Raw genomic sequence first — 21,267 nt, 5'->3', positions numbered from 1 at the left:
AGCTTGAAATGTTTCTTACAATGGAATTGAAATACTTAGTGTATAAAACAGCTGTGATTAATATCTACTCTGAGCTTAGGATTTCCATACTGTTTGTTCTCTCTTGAGTTTTGACTTTCGACAGATCCAATTTCATTTCACATTATTGTATGCTTATGTTGTGCGGACTCTCCTAAACTGCTGCCTCTACTTTTGGAAGATCCGACACGCATGCACCGACACTTTCATAGTGTTCGAGTAACATAGGTGGCAGGTTGGTGTGGTGATTCATCAACCCACTCGCCGCAAATATTGAAGTCTCTCAATTATTCCTAGCGAAGAGAATATAATTAATTGAAAAAACTGAAGAACGGGAATCTTTGCATTCGTGAGGAAAGAAAATACATTAATGCTGTAACCTTTACAAATACAAATAAAAAGTAATAAAAAAAATTGTATGCTTTCTAAGCATAAAAATCTCTGAAAGGCCAAACACCTCCTAGAATGTACACCCGCCTACTGTGACTCTGGAATGAGAAAGCCTAACCAAGAAGGCAAGCTTGCTAGTTCCGGCCCTTGGCATAGTTACAGGCTAACCGGAAACATAAACTGAATAAGCACAACTGTAGACACCAAACTTAAGTGCCAAGTAAAAAATTAACACCAGTTGATTTCAGATGACAAGAATTTTTTGTCACAGAAAATACAATGCAAACCAAACGCGTGCTGGACATGCCTATACATACCTAAATAACAGAAGATCATACAAATGAAATCCTGAAAGTTCATTTCTTTGATGAAAATAGATAGAATCTCGTGATTACAACTTCTGAGATTTCTCCAAAAGAAAGTTGATTTCAGGTACTATATGTGAGAAATGTAAAGACCTACACAAAAAGGAAAAGGGAAAAAAAACCTAAAGCACTTTCAACCTCAACCTACAAAATCACGCCTTCATCAGACAGTAACTAGCTGGATCTTAAACTACCATATAGACAAATCAGACAAGGCCTTCAAGGAATTGTTAGCAATGCATCAATCATTCCAACGAACTACGTAGTCATCCTTTGCTGACATAGGATATTTAACACTGCAGCAAAGAGTCTTTTTACTCTGCTTTCAACCTTAAGATCTCCTTGGCAGTCCTTGACCTAAAATACGGCATATGTTCCTACAAGAAAAGGACAAGATTGTTTACAGTTTCAACATGCATGTTTTCTGGCAGAAAATGTGTCAGAATAGCTAGTATATCACCACCACCACCACCCCAAGGCCCCCAGGTATCTCTTTTTTGTTGTTGTTGAGAAAGGTATCAATTCCAGGTCCCCAGATATCTTTAAAACAATATTAGAAAAACAAAGATACCAGATTCCAAAAGGGAGAAAAACTTCTATCACGTAGAACATGGAGCAAAGTAGGAAAACTATGCTTCCAAAAACTACAACATCCCAACTGCTTGTTGCGAAGACAACTACGACATCCCAACTGCTTGTTGCAAAGACTTGCCAGGAAAGAATTACAGACCCCTTCATCCGAGTGGTAGAGATGGAATTCTTTATAACCCAAAAGAAGTACTAACATGTAGGAAGGAATAGGCAAGCTACGGAGTTGTTCATGGCCAAGAAATGTGTAAACTTCAAAAACATGGAAACGAACATAGAAGGTTTTCAGGGGGGATAAAAGAGATAGAGAAGAGATGCAGTGAACACAGTTCCTGGAGAGATTTTTGCATTCTAACGCAGATAGCACAGGAAGATCAAAAGTCACATTTTCTGTATCATGAAACCCTAAGTGGCAACTTTTAGTATAACAACCCCCAATACACACACACACATAATGTGTTTGTTTTTTTTTCTTGTGTGTGTGTGTATACATAATGACAATATTATATTCCCTTCCTACTTAGAAACCGGTTGGCCTGGTCACTTTTCATAATTTCATCCAAAGCTGCCATGAGTTTTGCAGCACATCAGTTTACCTGACTAAAACGGAGTCCTATATCTCTGCTGTAGAAATCAGCATATTTGATCATGAACATACCGCAGTCAAACCTGTTCATAGTGCAGTTTTTATCAGTATGATCAGAAAACAAACTTAATGAACAGAAATCAGTAATAAATTAAGCACTGATAGAAATCCAAAGTTGATTCATATTTCTGGTAACCCGAACCAGCTGAAAAATGGTTTGGCAAAACCATGGAAATAAAATTTAGAGTCAGTTAATTCGACCTTCACGCTAGTTTAACAAAACTTAATACATCTACCCCTCTAGTTTGATGTTTCATTAGATCCCTTCTCTTTCCGTTAGCCTCTGCTATTAGAACATTAAAAGCACAGAAATTTAAGTTCTCATCCATTTGCCCTCTAACAGTAGAGTATTTAACAAAAAACATAGAGCTATATTAGAGAGAGAGAGAGAAAGTTTCATGGCCACGCTCGTTCCCCTTCGAGCGTAGCCTCTCCCTTCCCTAGCTTTGCTGATAGACACACATCAGAAAGAACACTCGTCGTCAGAGATATGGTTTATGTAAAGGCTAAATATACATCCCACAGCCCCATAGGCCTGCTCCTCTCCTTATTTTCCTTTTTCTTTTTGTTGGTGCATTAACATTTTTAAGGAGCATATTTTGGTCAAATTACTAACAATTTGACACCATCAACTTATCCATTAAGGAGGACGGTGTTAGTTAATTCTCAAACTGGAAAAGGGAGGTCCATCGAATATTGTTAAAGATGTCTAGGTAATTGAACCTAAAATTTAAATTCAGATACTTCGAAATATTTTCTGGTTGGTTGCAAAATTGTGCACAAGAAAAAGCAATCCAGTTAGCATAACGAGATTCAAAGAGGATTACTGCACAAAGCAGAACAGGGCAAGAAGCAACAATTTGTACTAGCAGCAAAGATATTGTGGTCATCTCAAACCACATCATGCCATAGAGATAAAAATTAACGGAACCACTGATTCTGAAGAAACACTTGGGTTAAGTCTGTATACTATTGACTGGGAACTGTCTGGAACATATAGAGCTAAGAAAGCATTATGTTCTACTTCAATAAATAAGGAACTGTTAATAAAATATAGGGCACAGGATAATGTGGTGTATCTGATCTATATGAAAAATAATGAGCAAATGAAGAAAATTTTATTTAAAGTCATGCACTCTAAAGTGCATCAAATCCACTAAAACTAATTACGCCAGAAGAACCACTAGTGTTATAGCATAGAACTTCTTATGTATACTTACACCAGAAAAGACATAAGACATTTCTCATCCAAGTGTCAAAGTGTGAAATACAGCTACTGCTACAAAGAAGCACCTTTGTAGCACAAACTATTCATACTTTGGACATGTTAAGTTTCATCTAAACCAGGCTTAAGGCAACTTAAAGCATTAGAAATAAAATCATTCTCCCCTAAATAACATGTTATTCTGTAGCATTAAAATGACCATCTTTACTTAGACGGGCATCATTGTGATGCTTACTTGGGATAAAGGAGTCGCAATGTATTAGCAGAATGAGATTTCATCCCCAAAAAAAAAATATTAGCAGAACGAGAACTATTCATGACTTTAAAAGAGACATCACAAATACGGCTACGGGCTATCAATAGGAAGTCTGCTCAATAGCATAAAAAATAAAACCAATCTGCCATATAACATGTTATTCTAATAGAAATACAAGGACCATCTTTACTTAAAGGCTGAACACTTTGATGGCCCCTTGAACTTGCCAAGAAATTATATTTAGACACTTCAACTAAAGGTGTGACCTAAAATGTGCATATTGAGCACGTAGTGCTGACATGGCATAGAGCTTGTTTTACACCCAAAATCGAGCGTGAGAACGGATGAGAAATTTCATGTTTCCACACAAATCAACCCCTCAACTCTCCCGCTGCAACTCCATCCTCCTACTACCACCGCACCACTTCCACAATATCATCCCCTGTCGGCTTCAAATGAGCCTCTATATAGGAACAAAAAATTATCACTACGGAAAATTTGACCGGAAATAGAAAAGAGTTATCTTGCCGGAAATATGGCCGAAACTCAATCTACATGCAAGATCCATAGATGATAAAACTGAGTGTGCACACTGCAAAGATAAAAGAACTTTTTGCAATTTTTGTCGGGTCAACATCTCATAGGTCTCAAGTCTGGGCTATAGAATTAAAACACCTGGCTCATCTATGTAGATAGAGAAAAGGGCCAATTGAAGTGCCGAAAGGAACTAAATTCAATTAGCTCAAAAGTTTATCATCTGCAGTTAATCTGTTCAAAGGAATCAGAATAGACTCCACCACCACGACCACAATTGTTATTGGCTTATTGCACTCAAAACACTGCTGCCCTCCAGGGCCAACAGATGTCCATAAAGGCCAAAAAATAAGTAGAACTAATGAAGAATTGTTGCCATCCACCATCACCGACCTCAGCACAGCTTCCTTCACACCACCACCACAAAATTGCGATCACCCATTTCGTCCAAACACACACAAAACCGTGCCCACCTCTGAGTACTCGCAATCTTTCACACCAACAAACGCAATAAAAGAATCAAAACAATCCTAAAGTTTCTCTTTGTAAAAGAGATTTCACCAGTGAGTTGAATTTTCCCGATCAAGTTCTTTTAACTTTCTTTCACTTAGTTTTCCTACCAACTTCCGATGGCCCTCCTCCCACGAAGCTTATGGTTTTCCAGAGACAAATGTGAAAAGGGAAAAAAGATTGAAGGATCAGAGAAGATGAGCAACTGGAGTGACTGGAGAGAGAGAAAGAGACTGGGAGAAGAAATTGACGGCGGGGTGGAACGAGAACAGAAGGGGATGGGGTAGAATGGGACTCAGTTGACAAATCATTCTTTTTTCCAACATGTCTATTTCATATCGGTTACATTTTTTATGTCAAATGTGTGAAACTCGTGGGTTTAAGTATTTTGGTTGACTGCCAAACATGTGTTCAATAAGCACATTTTCAACATATGTCAAGTGGCATACATTAGGGCGATTAAGGAAATGTACGATGGAGCCATGACCCGGGTAAGAACAGTGGGAGAAGACTCATAACACTTTTTAGTCTAATGGGGTTGCACCAGGAATCAGCTCATAGCCTAGCCCGTTTCTATTAGCCTTAGTGATGGATGAATTGACACGTCATATCCAAGGGGATGTGACATAGTGTATGCTATTCGGAGATGATATTGTACTGGTTGACGAGACTCACAGGGAGGTGGGAGACAAACCGTGGAGTCTAAAGGGTTTAGGTTGAGCAGGACTAAAACAGAATACTTCGAGTGCAAGTTCAGTATGTGAGGCTTGATACACGAGTTATCCCCAAGGGAGGAAGTTTCCAGTATCTTGGATCTACAATTCAAGGAAGTGAGGAGATTGACGATGATCTTACATATCGTACTAGAGCGGGTGGGTGAAATAGAGGCTCGCATCTAATGTCTTGTGTGACAAGAATGTGCCGCCAAGACTTAAAGGTAAGTTCTACAGAGTGGTTGTTAGACCAACAATGTTGTATGGGATGGAGTGTTGTCCAGTCAAGAACTCATCATATTCAGAAGATGAAAGTTGAAGAAATGAGGATGTTGAGATGGATGTGTGGGCATACTAGGAGAGATATGATTAGGAATGAAGATATCCGGGACAAAATGGTGGACAAGATAAAGGAGGCGAGACTGAGATGATTCGGGCATGTGAAAGAGGAGAAGCACAAATGCACCAGTGAGGAGGTGTGAGAGTTGACAATGGTGGGTCTATCGAGAGGTAGAGGTAGGCCGAAGTAAAGGGGAGAGGTGATTAGGCAGGACATGGTGCATCTTCAGCTCACTGAGGACATGACCTTAGATAGGAGGATATGGAGGATGCGAATTAGGGTACAAGGTTAGTAGGTAGTCGAGTGTTGTCTCGTTTTATAGTGGGAGAAGCTTGGTGCTAGTTTGGAGCTTATCATTTGCTTCTCCTTTCATACCAGTAGTATTAGTACTATTCTCGTATAGTCTTATTCTTCAATTACAATTACTATTCTCCTATTACTACCTATCGTTTCATATGCTTCGGTTATCTTATTATTATTTTTACTGCTTCTTTTTTTCAAATGTTTTGCTATGCTTTCCTTACTATTTTTCCACGCCTTCTTCACTACCAGTTTTCTTTTTCAAAATTGCTTTGAAATGTTTTCCTCAAGCCGAGGATCTATTGGAAACAACATCTTTATCTTTACAAGGTAGGGGTAAGTTCTGCGTATACACTACCCTCCCCAAACCCCACTTGTGGGATTACACTAGTATGTTATTGATATTGTTGGAGGGGAGCCTTGGCGTAATTAGTAAAGTTGTTCCATGTGACCAGGAGGTTACGGATTCGAGCCGTGGAAATAGCCTCTTGCAGAAATACAGGGTAAGGCTGCATACAATAGACCATTGTGGTCCGGCCCTTCCCCGGACCCCGCGCATAGAGGGAGCTTAGTGCACCGGGCTGCCCATTTTAAGTTGTTATTGTTTTCGGGTGTTCAATAGGTATCACCTTTAATTAAAGTCCAAACGAAACTTTTTGGCAAGTCTAAGGGGCCGCCTATGTATTTAGACGTCCTTAAACATAGATGATTAATATGCTTACATGGGATAAACGGTTCACAAAGTATTAGCAGAACGAGAACTATTCATGACTTTAAAAGAGACATAAAAGATACAACTACCAACAGAAAGTCAATTCAACAAGCAATTTTGACGAGGTCCCAGAAAAAGTGATCTCCTCAGGTACTTAAAGACAACTAGCCATAGAAAGGGAAACGCAAATTCAAGGTCAAACTACAAGAATACGATTTCTCATTTATATATTTAAATGAAAATATCTTTTAAGTTTTATGAAAATTCTTGAGCAAACTCCAACAAAGCCCAATTAGCTAATGAGGCTGCACTTCACATAGAAAGATTTGTGTCTTTTTTTGGATAAGCGCATAGGAATAATAATATATACAAATGAGGTTCCAACATGTGGGAACAAACTGTTAGACCAATAAGATTAAAGTACCATGCCTTTATCAATAAAAAGATTCAGGTATTACGCACCCATTCTTTTGCTCTGGGAGGTCCTCTACAAATTCTTGCTTCCACGAGCTAACATCAATATCTTTCTCATTCTTGTCCTTCACCTCGTCAATAAAGTACCTAGTCTGCACATTTAGTTTTCAGTTTCCGCAAATCAGGACATCCTTCTATTTAAAACAAAATCTCAATATACATGAGCAACAACAACAACAACAACAACCCCAGTAGTTTCCCACAAGTGGGGTCTTAGGAGGTTAAGATGTACGCGGTCTTACCCCTACCCCTGGAAGGGCAGAGAGGCTGTTTCTCAATAAACATGAGCGTATCTTCCAAAAACAAATTGCAGCAGCCAGTGTTACAAGGAGCTCTTGTTTTATTTTTTATTTTTCATTCAATTGGTTTTCCTGCAAGTGGTGTTGCTAGTTGCTACAGGATTAACCACGACATAATGCCATGGTATCATAGTAAGAAAGTTACATTATCCTCCCTGCATTTTAGTCCACTAGACTATGGTAAGATTTCACTAGAGACTAAATGTGTATTCTGAAGCAAACAATAGCCTATCTGTATTTTATTTTTTTAGATCACCACGAAATCCCCAAGAGATAATGGTGCAAGGTTCGGAAACCGGTGGATAATGGGCCCACCCCTCAACCCTTTTTACTATCTCTCACTTTCTTTTCAAGAAACTTCTTGCACACTACCAAATTCCATCAGGAATTAGGTATAAGATCACACCCAAGTACAACTGACAGCATATTACAACCAAAACTGGGAAGAGATTAAGACAGGAAGGAAACAAAGGAAAATACAACAAATGGAAACAGTAAAACAAGAATCAACAAATTGAAACGAAATAATGGGAAGAGGAAGACCTTATCTACACCTAACCAGTCATGTTAAAAGCCTAACCAATTGGATCATGTGATCCCAATGGATATGAATAGCAATTCAACACAAACCGCAATCCCATCTGCTTAGGAGACAACATAAACAAGATTAAAATATCCCATCTAATGCCACCCACTATTAACCAGCAAATTCTATCATCATCAGTACTAACTTCTCCTTTTTCAATAACAGTGGTGTCCAGGCCTCATCACTACTAACTTATTAAAAGGCTTAATGCATGTACTAATGTGTTTATGCCTAAGTCTCCAATTATAGAAATAATAGTAGTATGTGGCAGACTGCATAGAACCTACATTGACACAGTACAGTCAGGAAAAAATTAAATAGAATTAGATTTGAAAATAGAATGTCACATATGCATTCATTTGAAAAACCATTTCCAGGTAAACAGATGCAAAACATACCAGCACTCTCAGTACTTTATTATCTCTTCCTCCAAGTGAATCAAGATACTGGAACTTTTCATCCTTCTTGTTGATGACAGCTAAACACCAATGTGTTTTTTGGTGGATAGGGACAAAAATCTAAGTAGATTAGGACATATCAATCAATATACAATAGACAACAAAACTAGAGTATGAATGAATGCTGATAATTCTTACTTTATCACATTCAAAGAGGCTGTACCCCAGCTTCCTTTGGGATGTCCATCTTTTCACAGATTGATAGTTATAGCCTCCCTTGCCACTGATTAACTGAAATTGCAGAAAATGTCCACAAGAACAATTAGCAGATGTAACCTTCTCCATGTAGGAAACTTAATATAAGAATTTCATACACAGTGATGTCACTTTGGAGTTGATAACACTATCTGACATAGCAACCTCGTCCACTGAGCAAGATGTGATGATATGCAGTAAAAGGATATTTCAGGGCACATGCTAGACATCTTACAGAGGCTATTGACAAGAAAATTACAAGACCAACTTGAGGGAGAAACCAGACAGTGTCAACCATCGGATCATTCACCATAGAGCACGCATTACTCAGATTGGAAACAAAGTTCTCTACAGAGATCAGCATAGCAGATAACAAATACTTATTAACAAATTGTGGCAAGAAAAAGTCGGTGATGAAATAATTGCAAATCATGATCCTTGCAGATTTCTTCACTGTGGAGACTAAAACACTATGTGATTTCTTTCTATATGTCCAAGACTTGGTGGATAAAGTTACCCGGTACCTGTTGCTAGTGGGAGGTAGCAGGTATACAGTGAAATTAGTCAAGGTGCGTGCAAGCTGGTCCGGACACCACGGTTATCAAAAAAATAAAAGAGAGAGAGAGAGAGAGAGAGAGTAGTCTGTGATAAAGAAGAGAAAACATGAACTTTCCTTCTCATCGAGGGAAAGGTTAAAGAGAAACAAGAGGAAACATGGTCATTGATACTCGGGTGTAATTTCATGTCAGAGCAGGCACTAGTTAGTACATTCCAATCAGCATCCTCATTTTTTCTAAGCTAGTGTTAGCGACAGCACAAAGAAGATGCTAAATATGTACATTCCAAGAGTCGTAAGGAGAGAAAACGAAAGAATTAAGAAAATCATTTTTCAACTAAGGAAAGAAACGATTAATGATCGAACATGCCAATCTATGCTTCGGGTATCCATGATTAAAGTGCAATTTTTCTTCTCCGAGTGAAGTGAAGAGCAGAATGGGTGAAAATATGGTTAGTAACTTCTATGTGTGTGTCTTATGTAAATCCATAATAGGTTGATACTCAACAACTTGCCAAACAAACTCCAATTCAAAAAGAAAAAGATAAAGGAAATAAGATTACCCCTTGCCATGAAAAACATTCATGGTATGAAAAGAAGACAAGTGACATAAACCTAGAAAGCTGATAAGCATAGAATGCAACCTAGGAAGCAACTGAATAACTTTGAAACTCAAAATTTTGAGCTTAAAGGCAAAGCACCGACCTTCTTGTAAAAGAATGTGTTAAAGAAATGACATCTCAAGAACTTTTGGGGCTCCCTTTTCTCTCTCTCTTTTAACAACTCAAGATACACATTAATCACCTGCAAAAGATGAAAACCTCGTCATTCCCTTGCTCCATTTCCATTACAGTATTTTCTATAACCACCAAAGCTAGGTAACTGGCATAAAGTAATACCTCATCATTCAACCATGCCCCAGGTCTCAAACACTGCAATATCTCTCCAGTAATATCTATATTGGAGTTTTCATGGGTTACCAAAACCTTCCTCCTGCAAAAATAAGTCCGCGAGAAAGGACAAACATATGAAGAAATTTCAATTTTGAAAATTGGAGCCTTTTGAAAAGAAAAATGAAGTTTAAATAAGTTATACCTGCTATAATTAGATAAAGCATGAGAAACTTCAGCCTCTTCCTCCTTATCAAGTTGCACAAAGGGTTCTGTAATCACATCCTGCAAGTAATTAAACCATACAACATAAGGACATAAGCGCTAATGCATACCAATGACATTATACACAAGGATCCAGTAATGCAGAGTTTTACACCGAAAATCTAACACTGTTTCAGTAATGCATATTTAGTAACGCAAAGATTTATACTGAACCAAATGCTGTATTAATAATGCTAGAGATTTATGCCTGGATTACTTTTGTTATATTGCAAAAGAAACGAGCCCTTAATGCATGCAAACGTCATTACAAAGAAAAAGGCTGCAGCAATATTACCTCCTTAACATATTGTTCATCTTTCTTTTGAGGCCTCAACAACTTATATGTTTCAAGAATTTTCTCAGTATACTCAATGTGAAACTGCAGGCTATTTAAACTATCATTTCTTTTCTCAGCTGAATCCAACAATTTCTTATACGAAGGAACAAAGGATGCTGATGAAGATGAATCATCAAACTTGCTACTACTCAAAGATAACGAGTCCATCATCTTTTCTGCATTCTCCACCTTCAACAAATTCACATCGTCATCGGACACTGTTACAACTGAAGAACTCTGAAGCTGCACATCCGTAACAACACCATCATCAGAATTATCCAATATTTCAATAATACCATCACTCTCCTTCCATCTCCCACCTGACCCATTAGAAAGACCCGTTTTTGCATTACTCTCCTTCCTTCTCTGACCCGACCCGTCAAAAAGACCCGTTTTTGGAACAACCCCAGTTCCCAATTCCTCAACATGTGAATCCCCATCATCATCATCAATGTTTATTAACACTTCTTTATCTTTTTTCTTCAAGTACCTTAAGGTTTTAATAGCGCTTCTTTTAGTTCTATATAACTGCTGAACTAAGAAATTCCCCATTATTGAGTGGGACCCACCTCCAAATCTTGAAGAAGATGGCCTTCTACAAGGAGCATGAATTTCCCTTTTAATGGGAGTGATAAAAGATGGGTATTTGATGAAAAGCCGTGTCGCTGTTGATGTTTTGGTGGGAAAAGAGTGGTGATCTAGCGTTGTTTGGTTCATAGAAAGCCTAGGTTTTTTGGAAATGTGAGGGTCAACGTTTGAAGCTGGGATTTTGTAATTCAAGGTGAAACAATCGTCACCGCGTTTTCGATAACTCGTTAAGGCCCCCATTGAAGTAGTAGAAATTTGCCAGGTTTTGCTGGATATTGCCGAATCATGTATGCATGGAATGGATGTTTACATAGTTGATTTGATTGGAAAAAAGGAAACAGAGGGAAATCCCAAAATACAAACGGCGGAAGTTCAATAAACAAAATACTCCTATGGCTATGATATTCAGAGAGGAAAAAGGGAAGAAGAATATGAGAGGGCGGGGTGAATTTCGACGAAATCACACGAAATTAATTGTATGGGGAAAGGGTTCTTGGGGATTTCGCGAATTGGGTGGGGAATTGGAGAAAACCTTTTTGCTGTTTTGGATTCTTCACTTTTTAGACCTTGTTTGTTCTACTACTAGAGCTCCAACAAATTATGCTACACTTATGTTTTTTTTTTTTTTTTTTGGGGTAGGGGGCAGGTTGTAAAAAAAAAAAAAAAAAAGAAATTTAGTGGGCGTTTGGACATAAGAATTGTAAAATTCCAAAATAGGGAAAAATGTTATGAAATATTATTTTATAATGGATATCTATAACTCCTAAAGAAATTATTCTCACTACTCTTCTCCATTATGTAGATAACTCTCACTACTTCTCACCATTATAATTGTAACTCTCACACCTCCATAACCTCCCCATGATATTTTCCCATGATCTCAATAGTTAATACCATGTTTATGATATCCCTTTGTATACCTCAATGTCATCCTATAAATAGAGGATTTGGACATCATATTGTACACACTTGAATACATGGAAGAAATAAGAATCTCTCCTCTCTTGCTCCCTACATTCTTGTCTATTTTCTTGTATTATATTATTACTTTGAGCTAAGTTTCTTAACACGTTATCAGCACGAATTGCTCATTTCATGATCTTCTACGTCAAGATTATGTGAATTATAAGCAGACTATGAGATTAAGTACAATAAAAAAAATTATTGGATGATAATGCAAAGATAAGTTTTTCATCCTTATAAACTCATTCACCCTTTCATATATTTGCATTAACTTTACGTGCAATATTTAGTTGAATTTTTTGAATTGTATCAAGCGATGAAATCAAGGAATCGGGAAGGTATGTCTTTAAATTATTTGCTACATCTCTTACCGGACAAGGATTCATTGTTCTAGAAAATGATGCTACGCTACTGTGCATGGACGTTGGAGTACCCGTGATCTTTTGATAGAAATGTCCATTCTATTAAATTTATTCGACATACAATTGCACAGATACTTGTTATTCATATATAATCACGAAGTGGTATTATTTTTAAAGGCTTGCTGGTAAATCTCTAGGCATTTTGGCCTATTATGCAATTAACTGAGGGTAAGACGGTGGGTTCAAGTCCCAACGCTCCACGAGAGCAAGACATCGGGTTTGAGTCCTGGTGCAACATGATGATAAGAGTTGGGTTCGAGTCCCAATGCATTATAGCCTTACATGCCTTTATATGGGTAAGGCGTTGAGTTTGAGTCTCAATGCACCATATTGATGATCTAATGATGACTAATGAAAATAATTTTTCATGACTGTATGCATGTACGAGGGCATGGCAAGCGACGAAATAATAGTTGTCATCACTATGGTAACTGTAAAAGGAGAACAATAAGGGTTCTCGAAGTAATCCTTCAATAGGTGAAGGAAATATTTACCATCAAATTGGTATGAAAAATTCATAAAGCACGTCGCGATAATTATACTCCATTCTTTGAAGAGAATGTGACTTGTGCATTGAGAATGCAGATTCATTCCTGAAGGTGAATGTAACAATATGTGATAAAAGTAATGAATAAAGACGTGCAATGCATGATTGGATATACACCACAACTCACCTCAAAGGGAGGTTTGAGAGAAAGAGAAATAATGAATATTATTGTGTGATTACATGAATATGTCATTGGTCGCATACATGTGGTACGCCAAAAATAATTTGACATGCCTTATAAAAGGTTATTAAAGGCAAAATTAAAGCAAGAAAAGATTTTGCTTATGATGATTTTGACCATGACAATTATTATGATAAGATAATTTTCTCTGTGGAGGAAAAATTCACCACTTGGATGGTGTTATAAAAAATCTTGTAGTGCAAAATTATTGAGAGCTCCAGAAGAGCGAATTTGTTACTGCCCGAATAAATAAAATTATTCATGGCATTGGTGGTAGTAAGTCTCAAAAGAAACTTTTTGAGTTTCAAATGTATTAGCCAAAGTGGTTGGCATATTGAGACTATAAATGAAAGGAAGATTGATTATCTTCATATTACTATAACATACCGGGTAAATATGAAAGGTTACCCGACTTTTCTTCTATTTGTACTACAGATGTATAAATATGATGATAGAATCACATGCCATAAGTAAACTAGAGGTTTATTGAAACAAATATTAGTTGGCATGACCGGTTGACCATTCCGGTTCAATTATGATGTGAAAATTGATTGAGAATTCACATTGGCATATATTAAAGAAATAGAAGATTCTTCAAGAATTCTCTTGTGTTGTTTTTTTCTCATGATATACCAGTTAAGGTTGGGATTGAATCCCTTGATATCTGGAATGAAAAAAAGGTGATATATATGTATGGGCTCAATCACCTGCCATCTGGACCTTTTACTATTATATGATTTTAATAGATGCATCTATTGTATGGTCACATGTGCGTTTGTTATCAACTTGCACTTTGGTTTGTGCAAGGTTGTTTACTCAAATTATTAGAGCACAGTTCCAAAATATATATTATGACCATTTATCTTGATAATGCTAGTTTAAATCCAAGTTGGTTTAGCAGAAATTGTATGCCTCCAATTATAGCTAAACCATTGGTTATGAGAACAAAATTGGCAAATAGAAATTTGGTATGAGGTATATTATTTAATATACAACAGCACTTGTACACATCTAGCCAACAAGTTATGATAAATTCTCCCCATCAAGTTATGATAAATTCTCCCCATCACAATTGGTTCACGGTTATTCCCATCTAGAAATATGGATGTGCTATATGATTTAATAGTCCTGCCACAATACACAAAGATAGGTTCCCAAAGAAGGTTGAAAAATGCGTTGGTGATCCTGACATTAGGGGGAGAAAATGGGCAGCTGAAAAAGTGATACATGAAATGAATTATTATGAATACATCTAGATCCTCGTACAAGAAAATGTGAACTTGAAGTTCAAGTGATAATTCATTTCTAAAATATTTCCAGGCACATTGCTGATCCAAAGCTAAATGTCACGACACCAACCGGCCCGGTCGTGATGGCGCCTCTCGTGAAGACAAGGCCAGCCAACCAACCCATTTCGCCTTTTCAAAATAGTTAAATATTGATTCACAGTTTTAACATAATTAAATAACCACAGTCTAAACAAAGATTTCTTTATTAAGTGCGGAATACAACCCAAACACAGCCCAAACCGGGGTGTCACAAGTCACGAGCATCTATAAGAGTGTAAATACAATTACAAGGTCTAAAAATACACTGAACAGGAATAATGATCAACAGAGAGAGAAGCGGTGCTGCGAACGCTGGCAGTCACCTCGCTAAACTCCTATAGCTCTGCTTCCAATCAGCCAAAACCCGCTACCGGGTGAATCAATACCTGCATCTGCACACGAGGTGCAGGGAGTAATGTGAGTACTCCAACCCAATAAGTAATAAGAGTAAATAAAGACTGAGCAGTAGGAAACAATGAATCCATATTTACGTTAGGCTCAATAAACACGACAGGCTTTCAAATCATAATACGAGTCAATCTTCCCTTTTAAAATCCAGCTTTTAGAAGAAAAAAAATCATTTTGAAATACTTCTAGCAATTTCAGTAGGGGTTCAACACCATTTAAAATAATAATAGAGATTTAAGCAATAATCGGCCCCTCGGGCAAAGCATAGTTCGTAAAACAGCCCCTCGGGCAAAACAGTAATCATAAGCGCTTCATAACTTGAAGATCTCAGTGGAAATAACCAATGCCAAATCAATGATTAATTTCTGAACATCTCATAAACCCCAGTTTAAGTAAAAGTTGTTTTAAAATATTTATTCAACTTACCGACAGAGGCTCAATATAAAGATGAGTGAAAGCAGTCAATAAATCAACATATTCGGTAGAAACTCACTTTAAAGAGAAGTGAAATCAATAAGTTCATAAACAGGCCTCTCAGGCCAACATCACTCATGTGCATGTATATATCTATCACCCCTCGAGCTAGCCTCTCTATCACTCGTGACTCAACTCTTACCCATCAGTACTCGTACTCAGCACTCACGCTCAATAGGTATCATATAGTAATCGTTGCGCGCGTGCAGCCCGATCTATATATCACTGCGGCGCGCAGCCCGATCCACATATATAGTCGACTGCGCTCACTGGGGGTGTGCAGACTCCGGAAGGGCACCTACAGCCCAAGCGCTATATCGCTGCAGCGTGCAGCCCGATCCATATAAGTATCGCTGCGGCGTGCAGCCCGATCCATATCCATATATATATGTATTGTTGCGGCGTGCAGCCCGATCCATAGATATATATAATCCTCACATCTAGGCCCTCAGCCTCTCTCAGTCATCAATCTCACACTCGGACCCTTGGTCTATCTCAGTAAAACAGGGAACTCAGCCCAACACAGTTTCCATATTTGTTTTTAAGAATATAGTAGTAAAGCCAGATTTGAGTGAATAGACAAGTAACACATGACTGAGGACATGCTTTCAAACAAATAAAGTGAGGAAAAATAGTAAAAGATGCCCCTAAGGGTCTCAATAAGTCGGCACAAGGCCCCAAACATGGCATACAGCCTAAGATATAATAGTATCAAACAATTAACTATCAAGTGCGCATTAAAATAATTGTTCGGGATGGACTAGGTCACAATCCCCAGCGGTGCTCTACCCCACGCTCGTCATCTAGCGTGTAAGTCACGTCAAAGTAACACAGCGATGTGTAATCCGGGGTTTCAAACCCTCAGAACAGCATTTACAATCATTACTTACCTCGAACCGGCGAAATCTCTAGCTCGTGACGCCTTTGCCCCTCAAATCGGCCTCCACGCGCGTTGAATCTATCCAAAATCAAAACGAATACGTCACAATATGCTAAGGGAACAAAACCCAAGCGAAAATAATTAATAACCGGCACAAATCCCGAAATTACCAAAACCCGAGCCCCGGGCCCACTTCTCGAAACTCAGAAATTTTCACATCAATAGATTCCTTATCTCCTCACGAGTTCATACATACCAAAAGTTCTCAAATCCGACCTCAAATGGTCCTTCAAATCCCTAAATCAAATTTCAAAATCTCAAGCCCTAGTTCTTCAATTTTAGGCTTAATTTCCATGAATTTCTAGGTGGATTTCACAATATAATCGAGTTTTAAGACCAAAGTTCTTACCTCAAGTCGTTTCCCCTTGAATCCTTCTTTAATTTCCTTCAAGAATCTCCAAAAATGAGCAGCTATGGGTGAAAATAGACCCACATTCGCGAACAAGATGACTTTAAAAACATTCTGCCCAGGCATATTTTTCTTCTATGCGATCGCGGAAAAACCTTAGCGATCGCGAAGCAAAAAAACTCAGGCCTCAGATTAAACCCTATGCGATCGCAACACAATAAATGCGAACGCAATACACTGCAGAATCACTCTATGCGATCGCGTACAACACTCCGCGTTCGCGAAGAACAAATCTCAACCAAAACCTCAGTTCCACTTTACTTTATGCGAACGCGACCTGCCCTACGCGTTCGCGATCATCAAATTTCATCCTACTGTGCGATCGCACCTCAACTTATGCGAACGCGAAGCACAATTGAACATCTCCCTCCAAAGCTTCTATGCGATCGCGAGAGAACCAACGCGATCGCAATGAACAAAAGCCTGCAACTGAACCTGCAATTTTCTGAAGTCCTCAAAACATGAAATTGATCCGTTTAATCTCCCGAAAAACACCCGAGGCCCTCGGGACCTCAACCAAACCTACCAACATAACCCATAACATCATTCGAACTTGTTCCAATCATCAAAACACCTCAAACAACATCAAATTACCCAAAACTCATCGAATTCAAGCCTAAGCTTTCCAAAAACTTCCGAAATACACTTTCGATCAAAAACCCGACCAAACGACGTCCGAATGACCTGAAATTTTGCATACACGTCACAAATGACATAACGAAGCTACAACAACTCTCGGAATTCCATTCCGACCCTCGGATCAAAATCTCACCTATCAACCGGAATTCGCCAAAATACTAACTTTGCCAATTCAAGCCAAATCCTTCCACGGACTTCCAAAATGCATTCCGATCGCGCTCCTGGGTCATAAATCACCTAACGAAGCTAGCCAAATCATAAAAATTCTCATCCGAACTCATATAGAAATAAGTCAAATCTTGGTCAAACTTTTCAAATTCAAAACTTTCAACTGAGACTGTTTCCTTCAAATCCATTCCAATTTTCCTGAAAACCAAAACCAACGATCTACATCAGTCATAATACGTTACACGGGGCAAGTTATGCCCGGGAACTGGCGATTAAGGTGCAAAAGCTCAAAACGACCGGTCGGGTCGTTACATCCTCCCCCACTTAAACACACGTTCGTCCTCGAACGTACCGAGAGTCGTTCTACAAGCCAACCCATCGCTGAATAACCTTACCATGCATATACCCGGGGGTGATCCCACGTCACCCTATCTCATATAGGTCCGAATACACGTAGTAGCTGAAATTACACAATCCAATCTAGCCCATAAATCATAGAACCACATTTCCACTACCGATATCATCTACAAGACCAAAATCTCACATCTATACTCTGAATAAGCCCGAACCAGCTGTAATAACCCATACCTACAGCCTCAGGTGCAATTACATGATAAACCACATAACTTTAACGCTCGTAGCAATAACTTCTATTCACAGCAACTGCAAACAATACCCAAATACCGGTAGAAAACCTCTCATCAACTAAAGTCTCATTCCAACACTTCCATATACTGCCAATGATAAATGAAACACGCAATAAACCATAACCATTTCTCAGACCAGCCATCTATAAGGTTACTTCTCCTTTGGCAAGGACCATAGCAAATTTCTGAATCGAACCTCGATATTTATCCATCAAACATGCTGAAATCGAATCCGTTTGTATTCATTACAGACCCCAACGACCTCATCTAATCCAACATAATTACTCTGGTGACACGACACACCAAGACAGGCTAAAGCCACAACTTGCGCAGTCCGCGCACCAATAAGCAACAATCCAAACATACTCACATCATGAAACTGACTCAAACGAAAGAGCTGTACCTCAAGCTCACCAGTGTCATCACAACACACGGCTGAGAACCTGTCTCGCATCATAGAAATAGAACACACGAATCTAACCCGCAAGGTCATATCTCCACATAGCTTCGCTGCAATGCGCGATCCTAACCAAACATGGCTCCACGTGAGACACCTCAAGTCACTATGCTCGAGATTGACAACCACGCACAATCTGATGTCTGGAACCAAAGCAAATCATTACACCTGCGGTGAAACAAATGACATACATCACGCAAACCCGATAGAACATAACCGACACGCCATTTACCGAGCAATTACCAATTACTCTTCCCGCTCGACTTCCATTATGAAAATTTCGATAGAACCGCACCATAGGTGCCTATAACCAACAGATCGTAACGTCTCATAACACTGAAAGGTAACTCATAGATCCCCCTAACCGCTAATAGCTCACAACAACTGAATCAATACATCCTTCACCAACAACAACTCAAAGTCAACAAAACCATCTCGATGCTGGACACATACCCACATAGGTCTACCAATAGACCACACATCAGCTCTTGTTACCCACAACAGATAAATAATCCTTCGAAGGTTCAGAATGACTGAGTCGTAGCACATACTAACATCTGACTAGCTTGCCCACAATTGCCATCCACAACCACGAGCTAACCTGCGTATGAGAACTTGTAGTCTCCAAGTCCACAAGGCACACGAATTACCATATCTGATCCCAATTCCGCCACTCGCATACACATCTCACCTTTAGACTCAATCTTTCCATGAGATATACTTTACGATTCTTCTGTGCTGCCAAGCAAACTCAAATATCAGCAGCCGATCCGACAAGAAAGGGCCGCAATACTACCGAAGTACCATCAACTTAACCACGTTGTCTTTTCTGAAACGTATACCCTCGTCAAATCCCCTCAATTAGCAATACCACTTCCTTAATCATCTGAAACTGCTCGTGCTGCCTAAGAATTTCATGAACCTCCTTCCAGAACTAAATCGTAATTTTACACATGCAAATCTCGATCCTCACAACATACCGCATATACCGTACCGTCCTGGATAACATGAGAACTTCGTCTCCCTTCCGAGCCACAGACCACTACGCACTCCATTAGTCAAGAACTCCGCGTTGGTCCTATCTAGAAGAAAAATCACTATACATCCCATGCTCCGCATGCCCATAGAAAATATACATCTCCAACCCACGACAAAAACCATCAAGAACTCTCCGTGTTCCCCTTGCACAAATCCGACTTGTCAAGACCGAATCCTTCTAACTCAATCGAGCTAAGAAAGCCATCAAAACCTAAGAGCATCGCTGCAAAATACCTGAAAGAACTCATCGCCTCAAACACACACAAGGAATTAATCATATCCTTACCATACCGACTCGGTCTATTATCAAGCTACTTCATCTATCTAAATTTCCTTCTGATTCACTTTCAACTTGATACTCCCTCTTGCTGTAGCACCACAATTTCTCAACCCAGGTTTACCACACGAGGCCCAAGCATAAATCCACACCGTCTATGACCCATAAGCCGCTGAATACTCTCTTAAATATTCCCAAAAGTACCACATTCCAAAACACCTTACTCTAAAAAACTTCCTGCGAATCTAAACCCGTTACCTTTATCTTCCTGATACTAATACATAGAATCCCATAATTAACATAGAAATACCACAAGTCTTGAACTCTTCCAATGAAAACTCGGTTTCTAACCACACATACGACTTTGAGATACCCAATTGCTACATGAAGCATCTTGAACACATTAGAACCATTTTCGAGAGTCATTCACTCTATTCATACTGCACTTAGCCCGATCAACAGAACCGAACAACCAGCGTCTCATTGGCACTTCTGACACTGCAGCACATAACCTTCCTTAGTAAAAAATTTCCTTTACTCGAGCCATCCTCGGGCTCAATCTCCGCATCCAGAACTGATTCACCACACGCCTCGAATCGGAACCAACATAGCACATAACCGAGCAATCAGCTAATCAATAGCAAACTCCCCCACTTGGCTCGAAGCCATAGATCAGAATACCCTCAATAACTCATAACTCTTATACTCTATTGATGCCACAATACCATAGTGAGATTAAACTCAAATCCTTTGTAAGCTTGTGTAAACACAAATCATCTAGTACTTTAAATCTTTTGCAAATCTCGCAACAGTTAAGCCCACTCTTAAGCTGCCCAAATTAAAATTCCAACACATATATTTCACTTGTAATGATATCTTCTAATAGACAACACAAGGATCACACAACCTCAGAACACTCCGCAGGAGATAACCCACCTGCTTTGCCTCTATCTAACATTCCTGTATACCTCCCACCGCCATAAACTGTACACAGTCACTTAGTCTTCATGAGTCTGAATTCATACCGCAACATGAAATTTACTTCACTGCCAATTAGGAGACATGAAAAGATCTTTCACACGCCCATAACTCGGGGCTATACCTCGAACTCACGATGGAATTCAA

At 38.9% G+C, this 21,267-nt stretch overlaps 1 protein-coding gene across 2 annotated transcripts; it reads right to left on the bottom strand.

Moving 5' to 3' along the window:
* Nucleotides 1-605: 605 nt before the first annotated feature.
* LOC109209307 (ubiquitin-like-specific protease ESD4) lies at nucleotides 606-11,834 on the bottom strand. Of its 2 annotated transcripts, XM_019372555.1 has the most exons (9): nucleotides 10,615-11,833; nucleotides 10,261-10,340; nucleotides 10,065-10,158; nucleotides 9,871-9,969; nucleotides 8,553-8,645; nucleotides 8,355-8,474; nucleotides 7,060-7,163; nucleotides 1,958-2,030; nucleotides 606-1,150 (listed from the first exon to the last, which is right to left on the bottom strand). In XM_019372555.1, the coding sequence occupies exons 1-9, from the start codon at nucleotides 11,482-11,484 to the stop codon at nucleotides 1,088-1,090; spliced, it is 1,596 nt and encodes a 531-aa protein (XP_019228100.1). In that variant the 5' UTR covers nucleotides 11,485-11,833; the 3' UTR covers nucleotides 606-1,087. The 2 variants fall into 2 exon arrangements, with proteins under 2 accessions (XP_019228100.1, XP_019228101.1); XM_019372556.1 differs by lacking the exons at nucleotides 606-1,150; nucleotides 1,958-2,030 and having other exon boundaries at nucleotides 7,077-7,163; nucleotides 8,355-8,434; nucleotides 10,615-11,834.
* Nucleotides 11,835-21,267: the final 9,433 nt, after the last annotated feature.

Source organism: Nicotiana attenuata, unplaced genomic scaffold, assembly GCF_001879085.1.
Source record: "Nicotiana attenuata strain UT unplaced genomic scaffold, NIATTr2, whole genome shotgun sequence".
NCBI classification, from domain to species: domain Eukaryota; kingdom Viridiplantae; phylum Streptophyta; class Magnoliopsida; order Solanales; family Solanaceae; genus Nicotiana; species Nicotiana attenuata.
The sequence above is the reverse complement of the archived record's forward strand: the minus strand, read 5'-3'. Positions and strand labels throughout refer to the sequence as shown.